This window comes from Myotis lucifugus, unplaced genomic scaffold (genome assembly GCF_000147115.1).
Source record: "Myotis lucifugus unplaced genomic scaffold, Myoluc2.0 scaffold_58, whole genome shotgun sequence".
Lineage (NCBI taxonomy): Eukaryota > Metazoa > Chordata > Mammalia > Chiroptera > Vespertilionidae > Myotis > Myotis lucifugus.
The window spans coordinates 4,494,134-4,513,337 of NW_005871106.1; the positions used below are offsets into that span (position 1 = coordinate 4,494,134).

At 40.3% G+C, this 19,204-nt stretch overlaps 1 protein-coding gene across 6 annotated transcripts in view; it reads left to right on the forward strand.

The window, feature by feature from the left end:
- Window positions 1-9,925: 9,925 nt before the first annotated feature.
- Window positions 9,926-19,204, forward strand: part of ANKRD12 (ankyrin repeat domain 12) — a 79,422-nt gene continuing 70,143 nt past the window's right edge. For 4 of the 6 annotated variants that reach the window (XM_006089281.3, XM_023754247.1, XM_006089282.3 and 1 more), the window contains exon 1: window positions 9,928-10,556. In XM_006089281.3, the coding sequence (XP_006089343.1) occupies window positions 10,470-10,556 (87 nt within the window). In that variant the 5' untranslated portion in view covers window positions 9,928-10,469. Of the gene's footprint in view, window positions 10,557-12,917; window positions 13,007-19,204 lie in introns of all 6 variants that reach the window. The other 2 variants (XM_006089283.3, XM_023754245.1) reach the window with 2 other exon arrangements.

The following is a 19,204-nucleotide window of genomic DNA, read 5'->3' on the forward strand; positions in this document are numbered from 1 at the left end:
CTGCCGGTATTACTTTCTTTTTAAAACTCTAAATGTATTGTTAGAATGTGGTCCTTTATGGTCCAGTGTTTGACAGTATAAATAAATATTTTTCCCACTAATCTTTTTTGTTACCATTATCTAATGAAGTAGTGAGAATTAATTTATTAATTTATTTATTTGTTATTTTTTAGTCCTCACCTGAGGATATTTTTCCCATTGACTTTTAGAGAGAGTGGAAGAGAGAGAGAGAGAGAAATAGTTAAAGAGACACATTGATCAGTTGCCTCTAGTACAGGGGTGGGCAAACTTTTTGACTCAAGGGCCACAATGGGTTCTTAAACTGGACCGGAGGGCCGGAACAAAAGCATGGATGGAGTGTTTGTGTGAACTAATATAAATTCAAAGTAAACATCATTACATAAAAGGGTACGGTCTTTTTTTTTTTTTTTTTAGTTTTATTCATTTCAAACGGGCTGGATCCGGCCCGCGGGCCGTAGTTTGCCCACGGCTGCTCTAGTACAAGCCCCAACCAGGGATGGAATCTGCAATCTAGGTATGTGCCCTGACTGGGAATCCACCCACAACCTTTTCGGTGCACAGTATGACTCTCCAACCAACCAAGCCCACCCAGCCAGGGTGAGAATTTTATTTTAAAAAAATTTGAGCCCTGGCCAGTTTTACTCAGTTGTTCATTGGACTGAAGGGTCACAGGTTCGATTCCCAGTCAAGGGCAAATACCTCAGTTGCAGGTTCAATCCCCGGCCCTCCGTTAGGGCGCCAGCAGGAGGCAACCAATCGATGTGTCTATCTCATGTTGATCTTTCTCTCTCTTCCCACTCTCCCTTCCACTCTCTCTAAAAATAAATAGAAAAAATATCCTCACTCCTTGGGTAAGAATTTAAAAAAATTTTATGAGGTATTATTTAGTTATTACTATTAGAAGATAAATTACTATTTGTTATAATTAAATATAACAAATAAATGTCAATTACTTCTTTTAAATTATTTTCAAAGCGTTTTTACTTCTTGTTGCTGGAGTCAGAAATGTGGGTGTTATTCTCGCCTACTTGCTTATTTACTGTTTCTAACACACAATATAGTCATTGTACTTTAAGTGGTCTCCTTGTCTCATCTAATTCCTCTTTAGTCTGCCTTCAAAGTTTCAGCAAGAGCATATTTCTATTCGAATTGTTACTACTTTTTTAAAAGCCTTAATTTGTTCCTTTTTTTAATGTTTATATTTTAGGGAGAAAGGAAGGGAGAGGGATAGAGAGAGAGAGAAACATCAATGAGAGAAGCATCATCGACTGGCTGCCTTCTGCACACCCACTACTGGGGATCAAGCCCAAAACCCTGGCGTGTGTCCTGACCTGGAATCGAACTGGCAACCTCTTGGTTCATGGCTTGACGCTCAGTCACTGAACCACATTGACCAGGCTTAATTTGCTTTTTGTCATAATGTTGAAACAATACAAGATGCTTCATGATGTGACCCTTTGCTACTTTTTTTATGCTAGTTTTTTTAGCCTCATTTTCTACTGCACTGTTTTTCAGTTTTCGCTGTACCTTCAATGTGGCCTGCTTTCTTGTGGGTTGTGTGCGTTCACACTTGTGCTCATGCTCTTTCCTCTACAGCACCATCTATGTCTGTTCCATCTGTGTCTATCTCCTCATAGTCATCCTTAAGACTCTATTTCAGTATTAACCTCTTCTCTAAATTCCCCACCTATACCCCTATATACAGCACCCAAGTTGGGTGATCCCTTTGTGCTAGTACTATCATTTCTGCAGCATTTATTATTTCATGTGGTAATTAACTTATCTTTTGTTCCTTAAAAACTGTAAATTTCCTTTAGACTAGAATTGTGACTTATTCATCTTTAGTTCTATTGCTTGGCATTTAGTAAATGAATAATTACATGAGGAAATGGGTATGATAGCTAAAGGAAATAACCATAATTGAATAATTTTAACACTAATTCTTTTTTTGCTTATTTCATACTATATATTTAGGAAAAAGAGGAGATAAAGAATTGTAGAATTTTAGGACTGTAATGGACCTCATTTTAAAATGTAGAAACTGAAACCTAAAGAGTTTACTAGAAAAAGTTAGAATAACCCAGGTGTTCTAGTACATTTTTATATTGCTCAATTCCTCCTAATATATTTTGCCTTAGACTTGGCTAAGATTAGTGGGTATTGGTTGTTTATATTTCAAGCATTTGGGCTATCTATATATTACTTTTATATCATAGGTTTACCTTTGTGGAATTTTGAAGGTGATACACTCATTTAGCCAAATCAAATTGACCATTTATAATGTACTAGAGGCCCGGTGCACAAAAATTTGTGCACTCGGGGGGGAGGGGGGGTTCCTTAGCCCGGCCTGTGCCCTCTCGCAGTCTGGGACCCCTCGGGAGATAACGACCTGCTGGCTTAGGCCCGCTCCCGGGTGGCAGAGGGCAGGCCCAATCCCTAGGTGCAGCCCCTGGTCGGGCTCAGAGCAGGGCCGATTGGGGAGTTGGGGCGCTGCCCCCTCTCATGCACAGAGCAGGGCGGATCGGGAGGTTGCGATGCCACCCCTAGTCACGCTCAGGGTAGAGCCAATTGGGGGGTTGGGGCACCACCCTCTGTCACACTCAAGGCAGGGTCGATGGGGAGGTTGCGGCGCCGCCCCCTGTCACGCACACAGCAGGGTCGATCAGGGGGTTGGGGCGCTGCCCCCGTCACTCACAGAGCAGGGCCCATCAGGGGGGTTGGGGCTCCGTACCCTGTCACACACAGAGCAGGGCCCATCAGGGGGTTGGGGAGCTCCCCTCTGTCACGCACAGAGTAGGACCGATAGGGGAGTTGGGGCATTGCCCCCTGTCACACACAGAGCAGGGCGGATCAGGGGGTTGGGGCACCACCCTCTATCACCCACAGAGCAGGGCCAATCAGGGGGTTGGGGCACCGCAACTGTCACACTCAGGGGAGGGCCGATGGGGAGGTTATGGCTCTACCCCGTCACACACAGAGCAGGGCCCGTGGTGGGGGTTGGGGCGCCACACCCTGTCACACACAGAGCAGGGCCGATCAGGGGGTTAGGGCGCTGCACCCTGTCGCACACAGAGCCGCAGGGCGATCCGGGGGTTGGGGAGCTCCCCCCTATCAGGCACAGAGCAGGGCTGATCAGGGGGTTGGGGCGCCTTCCCCTGTCACGAACAGAGCAGGGCAGATAGGGAGGTTGTGGCCCTGCCCCCTGTCACACACAGAGCCGCAGGGCGATCAGGGGGTTTGGTCACTGCCCCCTGTCATGCTGATCCCGGTGCCGGGAGGCCTCGCGGTTCCGCTGATCCTGGTGCTGGGAGGCATATTACCCTTTTACTATATAGGATAGAGGCCTGGTGCACGGGTGGGGGCCGGCTGGTTTGCCCTGAAGGGTGTCCTGGATCAGGGTGGGGGTCCCCACTGGGGTGCCTGGCCAGCCTGGATGAGGGGCTGATGGCTGTTTGCATCTGGTCACACCCCCTTCAGGGTGGGGGTCCCCATTGGGGTGCCTGGCCAGTCTGGGTGAGGGGCTGAGGGCCGTTTTCAGGCTGGTGGGTGACTGAAGCTCTCAAACTGTCCTTTTTTTCTTTTTTTTTTTATTCTGGGCCAGCTTTAGCTCTGAGGCTTGGCTCCAGCTCTGAGGCCTCGGCTGCTGAAAGCAGGTATCTGGTTTGTTTGGGTTCTATAATCGAAACACTGTTTCAACTCCAGCTCTGAGATCCCGGCTGGCTGAAAGCAGGTTTCTGGGGTTTTGTTTAGCTTCTATATTTGTAACAATGTTTCAAACTTCAAGCTCAGAGGCCGGCAACCGCAGGCGGGGAACGTTGGCTTCCTCCGTCACTGAAGCAAGCAAGCCTCCTGTTAGCTTCAAGCTGCCTGGCTGCTGGCCACCATCTTGGTTGGCAGTTAATTTGCATATCTCGCTGATTAGCCAATGGGAAGGGTAGTGGAGGTACGGCTAATTACCATGTTTCTCTATTATTAGATAGGAGGATTTACTTTGTATAATAAGTCTTGAGTTATCTGCCATGCTCAGATTCCTAAAAGATATAATATTTAGCAGCACCAACCCAAAGTGCAGCCTGTCTTTACTGGATTGAGCTTCTGTCCTGAATATTTGCGTCCTTTATATTCTGGTGGCTGGGTTAAAAAACATAAAACACCTTTTTATCTCTTTTGCTCTACCTTTGTCTGAAACAGTCTCTCACTTGCCATCTTATTATTATTCTTTCCCCTTGTGTTCTACCCAGAGAATTGTAGTCATCCAGAGGAAATCAAGTGTAAGTCAACCTATTATGTATATATTTTTAGTTTATATTTGAAGATTATACAATACATGTTCATTATAAAAGCTAATATAGAACTGTATAAAATAAACTATAAATATCCGTTAAGGACTTTTAAGGACATTGTTGAGAACAGTTTATTTTAAAGGATGTGGATGTTTTGTCTTCATCTTTGGCATGCTGTTGGTTAAATTTGTGATTTTATTATACTAATTTCTTGGTCTGAAATTACAACCATCATATTCTTAAGGGAAAATGGTATGGAATAGCTGCCAGAAAACATTGTGGTGAAAATCAACCTGGAAGGTGTGATAAAGAAAGCACTCATCCTTTTCAAGATCTAAATTCTCCCTTGCGTGATTTAAGTAGTTACTGTAATGGGGAGGTGGTGAGGGTGGAGGCGGGTGGTGGAGAGATAGGGGAATGTAGTAATATTCCAGAAGCACACCATTTATTTTGAAGCCTTTTCCATTGTTTTTTTAAAACCACTTTTTAAAGTATGATGACGGAATTAAGCTCTTTGGTGTTTGTTTAACTAGGAAATACTTAGTTTTTATTTTGGTTTATTCTTTATTCTAATCATTTATTTTTTTCTGTCTGGGGGAGATAATTATTTAATAATTTAAGCTATCATTTTTGCATTCATAGAAATATAGAATTTGGAGTGAATTTTTTCTAAACCTCTTAGTCTGGAATTAGAATTTTGGAAGGATTGATGATCTTCAGTGTTAGTCATCTAACCTAACTTTACTTTTAAGAAGAAACAGGATTTATAATACTATCAACAATAAAAAATATATTTAAAAAAGAAGAAGAAACAGGAATATTGAGTATTGATGAAAGTCAACCAAAAAGCCAGTGGTAGATCTCAGAATAGAATAGTGGACTTCAAGTCCCCTGCTCAAATCACTGAGAAAGGAATGGTCACTTTCCTAACTGAATGACTGTTAAGGATCATTGAATTCTGTTGCTGTGATTTGATCCTTTACCAGTTGCCTTTATTCTCAATAATTTTGGAGGAAGCATTTTTTACCCCCACAGCAACTTCAGTTCAGTGAAAGCTGGAATAGGAAAAATGTTAGCAATTTCCATTCCATCCTTATGGTTCTGCCTTTACTTTCTTTAAGTAGAATGTAAAATTGATAAACTTATAGGGCAGCATTTGAATATTTTTATATACACCAAGTACTGAGCTAAGACATCATTTTAGTTCTCATAGCCTTAACAGTTGAGCTTTATCATTTCATGATAGATGAAGAAATTAAATAACTTGGACTTTGTTTTCAGTTGTATTTAATCTAAAGTGCATGTTTTGAGGATTTCAGGACAAGAAGGCAGACTGAATGAGCTCCTTTTTTCAAATATATGGAAATGCTAGATAAAAATAAAAGGTGTAAAAAATACACAGCTCAGCTTCAGAGCAAGAAAGATGAATCTGCAGGTGCCTAAATAGGAAAGAAAAAATTCAAAGTCATAATAGAAAACAGAAATTTAAGCCCTGTCCTAAAAGGAAAATAGACAGATACTTCTTAGTGTGTGAGCTTTAATGCAGTACTGGAATCTACAGGCCCAGGAATGGCAGGGAGCTGAGCCCAGATTAGGAAGAATCTGAATTATGTAAAAAAAGTTAATCTTCCAACCTGGGTTTATATTTCCTGATAAAACTTCTTCCAATTATTTTATTTTTAACATTTGAATACTCTTTGTGGTCTCTTTTACAAAGTATATTGTTGAATCTTATTTTTATACAGCCTTACAGACTTATATTTTTATTAATGACCTTAATCCATTTTCATTTATTGTAATCCTATATCATCGCGACTGGTCGACCGGTCGACTGTCTGCCCCCTGGTGATCAGTGTACATCATAGCGAGCGGTTGAGCAGCCTTAGCATATCATTAGCATATTACGCTTTGATTGGTAGAACTGACGACTGGACACAGCATATTAGGCTTTTATAATATAGGATAGGTCTGGCTAATGATATATAAACTTAATTGATCTTTTAAGAACCAGTTTTCAGTTTCATTGGTTTTTCATTATTTTTTACTTTGGCTATATCCCTGATACCTTTCTATAATTGGTTCTCCTTTAACTTTTTATTGTGTGAGAACAAACTTTGTATGATTTTAATTTTAATTATTTTAAATTTATTGCATTTACTTAGGACCCGTGATGCTCTATCTTATATATTCTGTGTGCCCTTGAGAAAGAAAGAGTATTCAACTGTTCTTGGACAGATTTTTCTATAAATGACAGTTTCAATCAGTGGCATTTTTTTTTTCAGTTTTTTAATATCCTTGTTAATTTCCTGTCTCACTGAAAGAGTTGTTGAAACCTCTAGCTATAATTATGAATTTGTCTGTTTCTCCTGTCAATTTTGTCATTTTTTGCTTCCTGTATTTTGAAGCTCTGTTGCTAGTTGCATACACAATTAGTGAACTGGCTCTTTTATCAGTATGTAATATGTAATGTCCTCTTTGCTCTGAGATCTGTTTGTCTTATCTTTACTTTTATTAGCTTCTTCATGGGATATTTTTTTTTCATTCTTTTACTTTTAACTATATATGTCCTTATATTTGAAGTGAATTTCCTGTTAGTACCATATAGTTTCATTATTTTTTTCCCTCCTGAAAATCTGTCTCGTAATTGGCATGGTTAAACCATTTGCTTTTCATATAATTATTGATATTTTTGTTATGCCTCTTATTTTCTTACTGTTTAGTTTGTTTCTTCTATTTTTTATTCTGCAAGGTGTTTTTTCCCCCTGCCTTATATTGGGTTATTTGTGCATTTAAAAATATTTTAATTTACCTAATGTGATTTTGATTATCCCTGTAGTTTATATAGTGGTGCTCTAGTGATTGTAGTAGATAGCGTGGGCCCAGACCTGTATTAAATGCTTAATATTTGTTGATTGATGTAATATTTTGGAATCTAATTTTTATTGTTAGTTCTGAAATTTCCTAAATAAAGTTATTAAAAATAAAAGTTTTTTCTAACATATAGTGTTAACTAGAGGCCCGGTGCACAAAAATTTGTGCACTCGGGGGTGGGGGGTCCCTCAGCCCGGCCTGTGCCCTCTCGCAGTCTGGGACTCCTCGGGGGATGACTATCTGCTGGCTTAGGCCTGCACCCCGGGGATTGGGCCTAAGATGGCAATCAGGCATCCCTCTGGCAACCCGGCAGCCCTCGGGGGATGTCCACTTGCCAGCGGGGAGCAGGCCTAAGCTGCATTCGGACATCCTTAGTGCTGCTGAGGAGGCAGGAGAGGCTCCCATCACCACCGCTGTACTGGCAGCCATCAGCCTGGCTTGTGGCTGAGCAGAGCTCCCCCATGTGGGAGCGCACTGACCACCAGAGGGCAGCTCCTGCATTGAGCGTCTGCCCCCTGGTGGTCAGTGTGTGTCATAGTGACCAGTCATTCCCAGTCCTTCTGCTGTTAGGGTCAGTATGCATATTACCCTTTTACTATATAGGATAGAGGCCTGGTGCACGGGTGGGGGCCGGCTGGTTTTCCCTGAAGGGTGTCCCAGATCAGGGTGGAGGTCCCGCTGGGGTGCCCGGCCAGCCTGGGTGAGGGGCTGATGGCTGTTTGCAGCTGGTCACACCACCTTCAGGGTGGGGGTCCCCACTGGGGTGCCTGGACAGCCTGGATGAGGGGCTGATGGCTGTTTTCAGGCTGGCCACACCTCCTTTAGGGTGGGGGTCCCCACTGGGGTGCCTGGCCAGTCTTGGTGAGGGGCTGAGGGCTGTTTTCAGGCTGACCAGCGACTGAAGCTCCCAGCCTCTCCTTTTTTTCTATTTTTTTTTATTCTGAGATTTATTTACCTTCTATAATTGAAACATTGTTGCTGTCACTGGCGCTCCCAGCTCTGAGGCCGCGGCCGGCTGAAAGCAGGTATCTGGGGTTTGTTTAGCTTCTATAATTGAAACATTGTTGCTTTCGGGCTCAGAGCCGGGCCGTGGCAGGCCGGGAACCTTGGCTTCCTCCATCACTGGAACAAGGAAGCCTCATGTTCACTTTAGCTGCGTGGTGCTGGCCGCCATCTTGGTTGGCAGTTAATTTGCATAGCACCCTGATTAGCCAATGGGAAGAGTAGTGGAGGTACGGTTAATTACCCTTTTTGTCTTTTATTAGATAGGATATTATTGTCATGTATAATTTTCTCAATATTTATGCCACTCCTTTTTTCATCCTCATAGTCTTGCCTAGGCTATTGCCCATTGATATCATGCAGCTCAGTTTTGCTTTTGAGCAATAATTTTTCTGTTTATATGGTTTATAACTCTGTAAGCTTTACACAGAGCTTTGAGGACAGTGATATGTTTAAATGATTATTTATATGGTAATAGTTAAAATAGTTAAATGACCTCAAGGTAAATTCTATTTCTGTGTGTAGAGTCAAAAAGTTTAAAAATGAAAGTTTTGAACTCTTTGAATTCTGATAGTTTTTGTGTTGGAATATACTCTAATTTGGCTATATCCAGATTAATATAATACAAATTAACTTAATTTAAGAGATATATGGTTTTAATAATCAAACAAATATTAAAGTACCATTAGAAGAATTTAAAGAACATAAAACATTTTTACTAATCCTCTGTTCAAGGTGTCTATTAATAATTCACATAGATACTAGTGCTTTGAGTGTCAACCAATATCCTAGGAACTATGCTAAAATTGCCAAGGCATTTTTGCTGATTTTACAGCAGTTTAGGAAAAAAATTATGAATCGCAAGTAAATGAAGTTACATATTCAAAAACTTAAGGAAACCTTTACTACATTTGTTTTCATCTTTGACATATATTGTTTGCTGATTGTATTATAAAATACTAGTAGAAAAAAAATTGCTGATAGCGCTCCCGGCACTTTTGGCAAAAGACAGGAGGAGCGCGATCGCGCTCCCCGGCACTAAGAGGGCTAGAATGTAGTGTGTTTAGACCTATGCATCCATTTATAGGAAATTTACAACATGTCAGTCATTCTGCTTGTTGTTGTGGCCCAATTCATGGTCCCATTGGCCAGCAGCCTCAGTGTAGTTCATTGTTGAGCAGTAGAACTTTCTGTGATAATAGAAATATTGTTATGTCTGCACTCGGTAGTCCGTAATTTAATTTTAATTACTTTAACTTTCAACAACCACATGTGGCTAATAAGTTCTCAAACAGCAACCTCATGGCTTTCTTCCTTGGAACTTTCCTAAATCTCTCAAGCTTGGACATAAGCATAAGCTTATTAAAGGGTTCTTGCCCTATTAAGCCAGCTTTCAGAGTGGAAGACTGAAAAAATTGGAAAGAAAATGATACATGTAGTGATAATTACAGTGCAGTATGATAAGGATTAAATCAGTGAATAGGTTGATAAGGTGACTAAATGCCTGGTGATGTCTGGGAGTTAGGTAAAGGAAAATAAACCACTCCAGGATTTTAAGTAAGAAGGGTTAGCCCTGGCCAGTGTTGTTCAGTTGGTTGGGCATTGTCCCATGCACTGAAAGGTTGCGCCAGTCAGGGCACATGCCAGGTTGCAGGTTTGAGGGGGGACAACGATCAGTATATCTCTCTCACATTGATGTTTCTCTCCCCTCCCTTCCTGTCTCTCTAAAATCAATAAAAACATTTATTTTTTAAAAGAAGGGTTTAATTAATTTTATTTAATTTAAAGTAGAGTTAAATGTTGTAAAATTACCAATCAAACCTATAAGGTTCTTAGTTGGACCTTCAGAAATAACTGCCAGATCAATACAGAACTACCAGGGAATATATTAGGAGTTCCTACCTCTGGAGCCATGCTCGAATGACAAAACCTTTGTCATTGTTTCCACTCAGTTGCTTCTGTTACCCAGAATAATGGAGATTTAATATTAGTCTAGAGAAGGTGGGAAGAATTATAAAAGTAGTTCCCTTTTTTTCTCTTCAGTTGAGTGGACTTGAACAAGAAAACTTTAATTAGAGGCACAGTTTGTTTGATGAAAACTTATTTTAGGTTATGATAGCCTCTCTGAGAAAATAATCTTATAGAGACATAGAGAAAACCTAATTGTACTAAACTGTATAAACCTTAAGTAGGTTTTATTGCGGAGGTATACACATAACCCTTATATATTCATTCTTTATAGATCAGAATGAGAAGACTGATAAAAGAAGAAGCTAGCTGAAGAGCTATAAAATGCCCAAATCTGGGTTCACAAAACCAGTTCAGAGTGAAAATTCTGACAGTGACAGCAATATGGTAGAAAAACCATATGGAAGAAAGGTATGATATACTAAATATTTGTTTATTGTTTACTCTTGGATCCTATATCAACAGTGACTTTACTGAACTCTTGGGGAAAAGAGTTGTGCAACCATCATCACAATCTAGTTTAGACCATTTCCATTATTGCTAAAAGATCCTCACACCCATTTACAATCAGTCCATTCCTACCCCAACCCTCAGATAAACCCTAAGTCTGCTTTCAAAATCAGGAATTGTAAGTTTTCAAATTTCTTTTCAAAAATTGTTTTGGCTGTTCAAGGTCCTTTGAATTTTCATAGGATTAGCTTGTCAGTTTATTTTAGAAAAAAAAGCCTGCTGGTATTTTAATAAGGATATTATTGAATCTGTAGATCACTTGAATGGTATTACCATATTAACAATATGTCTTCCTATCCATCCCCACAGAATATCTCTCCATTGATTTAGATCTTCAGCTTCTCTGAGAGATGGTTTGTCGTTTTCAGTGTACAAATCATGTGCTTCAGTTGTTCAATTATTCCTGTTTTATTCTTTTGGACACTATTGTAGATAATTTCATTTTGGATTTTTCATGGCTAGGATATAGAAATATATTTGTTTTTTATATAGTGATCCTATATCAACAGTGACTTTACTGAACTCATTTTTTTGGTTCTAAAACTTTGTGGATTCCTTAAGATTTTCTACAAATGAGATGATGTCATTGGCATATGAAGATAATTTTACTTCTTTTTAAATATGGATACTTTTATTTCTCTTTCTTGCTGGTTGCACTGGCACTTTCTGCTTTTTGACTGTAGTGTTTAATCTCACATTTACTGTAATTGTTGATAAGGTGGTATTTATATCTGCTATTTTGCTCTTTGTTCTTATATGTTTTATGTCTTTGTTTCTTATCTATGCTGCCTTTTAAAGGATATTTTTCAGTTTATTATTTAAATTTCTGTGTTTTTTAAAGAATGTTTCTTGAATTATCTTAAAATATTGATATAGGGATTATAATGTGCATCCTAATTACTACAGGTTAATATTCACTTAATTCCAGTAAAAATAGCAACATTGCTCCAATATAGCTTCATTTTCTCCCCTTCATGTTATCTAATCTATGTTATATCTATTTGTTAATTAATGCGACAACAGAATGTTATAATTATTTTATACAATCTTCTCTTTTAAAGAAATAAGAGGAGAAAAGAAAAATATGTTTTTTTTACTGGTTTTTGTTTTTACCTACATACTTACCAATTTTGGCACTCTTTCTTTCTTTCTGTGGATTAAAGTTACTGTCAGTATCATTTCCTTTCAGTCTCTGAGAATTTTCCTTAGTATTTATTGTAAAATCTTCATCCATGATTTCTCTCTGTCTTCATTGATCTAGGACTATCTTGATTTTACCATTAAGAAAACAAAGTTTTATTGAGCTATAATTCATATACCGTACAATTTACTCATTCAAAGTGTACAATGCAGGAGTTTTTACTGTATTTACAGAGTTGTGCAGTCATCACTACTATCAATTCTAGAATATTTTCACCTGAAAAACACTCTGTACCCATTAGCAGTCCTCGCTGTTCTGTCCCCAACTTTCATAGCCGTAGGCAGTCACCAGTCTGCTTTTTATATAGATAGACTTGCCTATTCTGGATATTTCATATAAATGAAGGTATGCAATAAGTGGTCTTTCATGATTATTTGCCTTTATTTTCAAAGGATGGTTTTGTTGGCTACTTGAATTTTTAGTTGACTTTTTTTTATTAGATTGAATATGTCATCCCACTTCTTTCCTGCTTTAACTGTTTCTGATGAGAAAACTGTTAAATAGTTTAACTGTAATGTGTTTACGCTCCCTTATTTTATGTGGGATTTGTTCAGCTTCCTGGATGTATAGATTAATGGTTTTTCATGAAATTTGGGATGTTTCATTTATCTTTTTCTTTTCTTTTTGGCCATCTCATACCTGCTGTTGAACATATCTAATACATTTTCAGTTACTATTTTCAAATCCAGTATTTCCATTTGGCTCTTTTTATAATTTTTTAAAATTGATATTCTCTATTTGATGTCATTGTTCTCATATTTTAATTCATTAAAAAAATTTTATTGCTTTCTAGTCTTGCCACATCTAATATCTGGGCTCATTCAGAGAAGATTCTATTGAATATGTGTTCCTTGCCTTTTTATGTATCTTAATTTTTATTAAAAACTGGACAATTTAGGTCATATATTATAGCAGCCCTGGATTCATTCTCATTACTTCCCAAGGATGTTGTCATTGTTGATAGGGTTATTGTTTTGATTTGTTTTTAGTAAAATGTCAGGAGCTTACCTGTGGAATTTGTCATGATACTGGTGTCCATTTTTCTCTTTCTTTTTTTTTAGTCTTGCTTCCTAGGGATTGCCCCTGTGTCTGCATAGATAAGTCAGCAGCCATTGATTGGTCAGAGATTGTACTCAGACATCATGAGCCAGTAAGATTTTCTTTCACCTTCATTTTTTTAAAATTTAAATCATTTTTACAAAGTTAAAGTTGACATACAAAATTATATTAGTTTCTGGTGTGTACACTCCAGTGTTAGACATTATATAACTTGCTAAGTGATCATCCCAATAAATCTCATACCCATCTGACACCATACATAGTTATTATTACTATAGTCCCTATGATATACTTTATATCCCCATGACTGTTTTGTAACAACCAATTTGTACTTCTTAATCCCTTTACTATTTTCACTTACCCTCAATCCCCCTCCTCTCTGGTAACCATCAAAACTTTTTGTATTTTTGATTCTGTTTCTTCTCTGCTTGTTTGTTTATTTTGTATTATAGATTCAATAGTTGATAGATATATATTTATTGCCATTTTACTGTTCATATATTTTATCTTTTTCTTATTAAAGAAGACCCTTTAATATTTCATGTAATACTGGTTTGGTGGCAATGAACTCCTTTAGCTTTTTCTTGTCTGGGAAGCTCTTTGTCTGTCCTTCAATTCTAAATGATAGCTTTGCTAGGTAGAGTAATCTTGGTTGTTCTTCCTTGCTTTGCATCACTTTGAATATTTCTTGCCAGTCCCTCTGGCCTGCAAAGTTTCTGTTGAGAAATCAGCTGACAGTCTTATGGGAGCTCCCTTGTAGGTAACTAACTGCTTTTCTCTTTCTGTTTTTAAGATTCTTTGTCTTTAACCTTTGGCATTTTAATGATGATGTATCTTGGTGTGGACCTCTTTGGGTTCATTTTGTTTGGAACTGTTTGCACTTCCTGGACTTGTATGTCTATTTCCCTCAGGTTAGGGAAGTTTTCCATCATTATTTTTTCAAATAGGATTTCAATTTTTTGCTCTCTCTCTTCCCCTTCTGGCACCCTGATGATGTGTCAGATTCTTTTTTCTTTTTGATGTTCTGATTGGGTATTTTTTGCTTCCTTATATTCCAAATCGCTGATTTGATTCTCTATTTCAACTACGTAACTGTTAATTACCTGTAAATTATTCTTCATGTCAGTATATCCTTCATTTCTAACTGGTTCTCTTTTAGGGTTTCCATGTCCTTTTAAGTTCATTGAGCATCCTTATAACCAATGTTTTGAACTTTGCATCTAGTAGTTTGCTGTCTTTGTTGTGTTTAGTTTTGGGTTTTTTTCTCGAGTTCTTTCATTTGGGACATGTTTCTTTGTCTCCTCATTTTGGCAGCCTTCCTGTGTTTGTTTTTATGTATTGGGTAGAGCTGCTACATCTCCCATGCTTGGTAGAGTGGCCTAATGTAGTAGCTGTCCTATAGGGTACAGTGGCACAGCAGTCCCATTCCTGAACTGAGCTTTCCAGGTATTTCCCACCCCTATGTGGGCTGTATACACTTTCCTGTTATAGTTGAGCCTTGATTGCTGTTAGCACGTCAATGGGAGGGATTTACCTCTAGGCCTATAAGCTATAAGGACTGGCTGGGACCACCAAGGAGGATCAGCTGTGAAAGGGCCCACACCATAGAGCAGGATTTACTTCAGCAGGGCTCTGGTGCCACCTGAGTCCACCCCTTGAGTGTGTCTCTTGTGGAGGTGGTTGGGTGGTGCTTCAATGTGGTCTGAAGCTGTCCACCATGTGCACTGGCTCGGATCTTCCCAGAGGTGCAGGTCAAGGTCAGCTGCCACCTGTGTTCTGCCACCCAGGCCACTCAGCATGAGCTACAGAATGATTTGCAGAGGACTGCTACTTGTGCTGGGCTCAGAGGTGCCCAGGAGAGGCCAAGCTGCAAACCATGGCCAGCTATCACTAATGACAGGCCTGGGATCATTTAGCAAGAGGTACAGGGCTAGCAGAGGCCAGATGCTGCTTGTTTGAGAGATTTTAGGAAAGTCTGAAGCATGAGCCAAGACAGGCCACTGGTATGGAAAAAACATTGGAAATAGCTTGGGTGGGCACACAGGTCGGGTGAAGCATGGTCTCAGGAAATCACCAGCATGAGATGAACAGTGATAGCCATGTTGATGGACACTCAGATATGGCAACTGACTGCTGACTCTGTGGGAGGAGTCCCAGACAAGGAACCATGGCCTTTTTCTGCCCAAAGCCACTGGGCATATGCTACAAAGCTATATGTGGATGTCTGCTACTTGTACTGGGCTTGGAGGTGCAAGGCAAGGCAAAGCTACAGACCAAGGCCAGCTGCTGCTAGTGCCAGGCCTGGGGCCACCTAGTAAGAGGTTTGGGGCACTTGGAGGCCAGATGGAACTTGTTTGATGCTACTTGTTTGAGAGATTTTAGGAAAGCTTGAAGCATAAGCCATGACTATTTGTTGTTTTTTTTTTTGTTGTTGTTGTTTTTAATATATTTTATTGATTTTTTTACAGAGAGGAAGGGAGAGGGAAAGAGAGTTAGAAACATCGATGAGAGAGAAGCATCAATCAGCTGCCTCCTGCACACCCCCCACCGGGGATGTGCCTGCAACCAAGGTACATGCCCTTGACTGGAATCGAACCCGGGACCCTTCAGTCCACAGGCCGAAGCTCTATCCACTGAGCCAAACCAGTCAGGGCAAGCCATGACTATTTGTAGGAAAAAGCCTCTGGAAATAATTTGGGTGGGCCCTCAAGTTGGGTGGGGTGGGGTCTCAGAGAATCACCAGGTCTAGGCAAACATTGTTAGCCATGATGATGGAGATACAGATAAGGGGAGTGCTTGCCGGCTCTGTGGGGGGAGTTTCAGAAAAGGAGCAGTGACCTCTGCCAGCACTTCTGTCTGATAGAAAACTGCCCCTCCAGCTCTCACCCTGATGCTGGATAATTCAGTTTCTCCCTCTATGTCCCTGGTACCTTTTGAGCCACTGTCTCAGTACTGCAGTGGTTCTCAACCTTCTGGTCCTTTAAATACAGTTCCTTGTGTTGTGACCCAACCATAAAATTATTTTTGTTGCTACTTCATAACTGTAATGTTGCTACTGTTATGAATCGTAATGTAAATATCTGATATGCAGGATGGTCTTAGGCGACCCCTGTGAAAGGGTCGTTCAACCGCCGAAGGGGTCGCGAACCACAGGTTGAGAACCCCTGCAGTACTGGAACTCAGGGAGTGAGTCTGAGTAAGTCTTCAGTGAGCTCTTTGAGAGGAATTCCTGGGACTCTGCGGCCCTCCATCTCACTGAGCCACAATCCCTGCTGGTTTTTACAGCCAGAAGTTATGGGGACTTCTCTTCTTGGCTCTCAAACCCTAGGCTGGGGAGCCTGGTAAGGGGCTGGGACCCTTAGCTCCACAGGGGGGACCTGATCAGCTGAAATATCCCTCCCAATTTTTATTCACATGTGGGATCAGCTTGTTTTGCATCTCTGCCCCTCCTACCAGTCTCAATTTGGCTGCTTCTTTAAATCCTTAGTTGTAGGACTTCCATTCAGGTAGATGTCAGGTGGTTCTGAATGATGGTTTTTCTGTAATTGTTATTTTGATGTGGTTGTGGGAGGATGTGAGCACTGCATTTACCTACACCACCATCTTGACTGGATAACTGTCTTTCACCTGCTGACAGACTTATATGTGTGTTGAGAAGTACAGGCATTTTTCAAATCATCCCTAGCATTTTCTTTCTGTTGGGCTCACCCAGATCTTGGGTTTACTTGTGTAAAGCATCTTAGTCAACCAAGGATGTGTAGATCTCTCCTGCACATGCATACAATCTCCCAGTTAGAGAGCTATGTGTGGAGAACTTAGCCCTTCTTAAGTCTTTCCTGCACATTTACATAGCTTCCCTGTCAGCAGGGCATATGTGGCAATCTTATTAGCACCCCCTACATCTCTCATTTCTGCTATCTCCCTATTAAATTTCTGGCTTTTCCACAAGCTGCTGCTCCTCTGCAGTGGGACCACAACATTAGGGTACTAGAACTATGTTTTTACCCCCCTACTTTTATGTTCTACTGTTTTATATTTTTATTAACAATATGATTGGGTGTGTGGTTTTGACTCTATATCAGTTCAAGTCGGCACTCTGGCAGCAAAGATTCTAGTTTTTGTTACCAGCCCAACCCTAGCCATAATTTCCATTCCAAATTTTCTGCATATAGACGATGTTACTTCTACTTCTTACAAAATTAAGTTAGAAGGGAGTTTAGGAGAGAAGAAGACATGACAATATTACTCACCTGTACATTTATAAAGCATATTATCACAATTGTCTTTTTGTAGTGAGTGATTGGCCTTGAAGCCAGCCTCTAGCTTCTGCTAAGTTTTTCTTCCAACAACTTTTTAGAAATGAATATGCAATTGTTCTGTTATGTAAAAGAGACTTTATTTACAGTTTGTGGCACAGACTATTGCTATTATGAGATCCCAAATTAATAAAGTAACCTGAACCAAAATTTAATTTCTTAAATGCATTTAAATAGAGCATAATTTTAAATAATACATTCTATAGTAATATACTTTTATATAAAGTGCTTTCATTGCCTCGTTAAATATGTCAGTAGTTAGAGCTTCATCAAAAATATCTACTCACACAAAAAGAAAAAATTCAATGAACCTTAAAAAAAAATACCTACTTACAATTCTTCAAACATCTTCTTGTTAACCTGTGAGATTTTCCCCCCATTAGTTTTAGTTTAGAAATTTTTCCACTATAGTTTTTAGCAATAAATTAGTATTTACAGCCCAGGTGGTGTGGCTCACTGGTTGAGCATCGACCTATGAACTAGGAGCTCACAATTTGATTCCTGGTCAGGGCACCTGCCCAAGTTGCTGGCTCGATCCCCAGTAGGGGGCATGCAGGACGCAGCCGATCAATTATTCTCTCTTATCATTGATGTTTCTGTCTCTCTCTCCCTCTCCCTTCTCTGAAATCAATAAAAATATTTTTTTAAAAAAAGAAAGTGTTTTTCCTCATATCTGAAAATAATTTTTAAAGTATTAAGAATCTCACAAAACTCTTAGTTTAAATAACACGTCCAAAAGCAGTTTTATTTTACAGAGAACAGGACAGGTTGGTGTCAGTTATGAATAGTCATACCAATCACCGTATTACACAGAAGAGCCTGATCAATATATTCATGAAAACATTTTCCATTTAACATGTCACCAAGTTGGTTTCTTTCCACTTGTTATATGGCACAGGTTCTTTCATTAATAACAAGATTCGTATTTTTAAGGGAAGTCTCTTGAATTTTGTTGGTGTTAATCATGACTTTTTATTTATTAGTAGAGGCCTGATGCACGAAATTTGTGCAAGAGTAAGCCTTTGCAGCCGCAGCGACTGCAGCCCTGGCTTCGTCCGGAAGGTCGTCCAGAATGATGTCCCAATAGCCATTCGGTTGATTTCCATATTACGCTTTTATTATTATAGATATTTTGACATCTGGGGCCTTGCTGAATATGGGGAGACTGTCCTTCCCAGTGCTAGTCAATTTCTAGAGATAGTAAACAATTCCCTTTTGTCCACATCTTTCATAAGCAAACCAATCAATCCAGAGTCCATCCCCAACCACCAAATTTATTCAGCTCTTATACTCTGGGTCATACTATCCCTCTGCCCTAAGTACCCCAGAACCAGGTATCAGATAACTAGAGAAACAGTACCTATACCTTCATAGCCTGTTGAAACCACAATAAAAGCTTTTGCCCACACTCCCCTCCTCTCCCTTTGTTCTTTGACCTACCTTGGTGCTTCCTGATATGGCCCTGCATAATATGGCATGCCCCCTCTTGGGAACTATGAGGAGCAAACTGTCTTTCAATGGCAGCGGTCTCCTAATCTATTGGCCTCATCATCTATCTATCTATCTATATGTAAACTAGAGGCCCGGTGCACAAAATTCGTGCATGGGGTGGGGGTGGGGTCCCCTCAGCCCAGCCTGCACCCACTCCAATCTGGGATCCCTCTCACAATACTGGACCACTGACTCCTAATCGCTCACCTGCCTGCCTGGTCAGCCCTAACTGCCCCCCCCCCCCCCCCCCGGGACTGGACGCTCTTCACTGAGTCCCGCGGAGAGTGGGTGGTCAGCCCTCATCTTTTGCGAACGGTGGGAGGGGGGCCCCGCATAGTTCCCCTCCGGGGGAGCGGGGGCCCCTGGAAAGCCCACTGGATCTTTAAATCCCTCTATGACACCGGGGGCTCTCTGTGGCCTTTGCTATAGACTCCCTCTGCTGCTACAAACAACAAGGGGACCCCCCCGGGCACGGTTGTTCC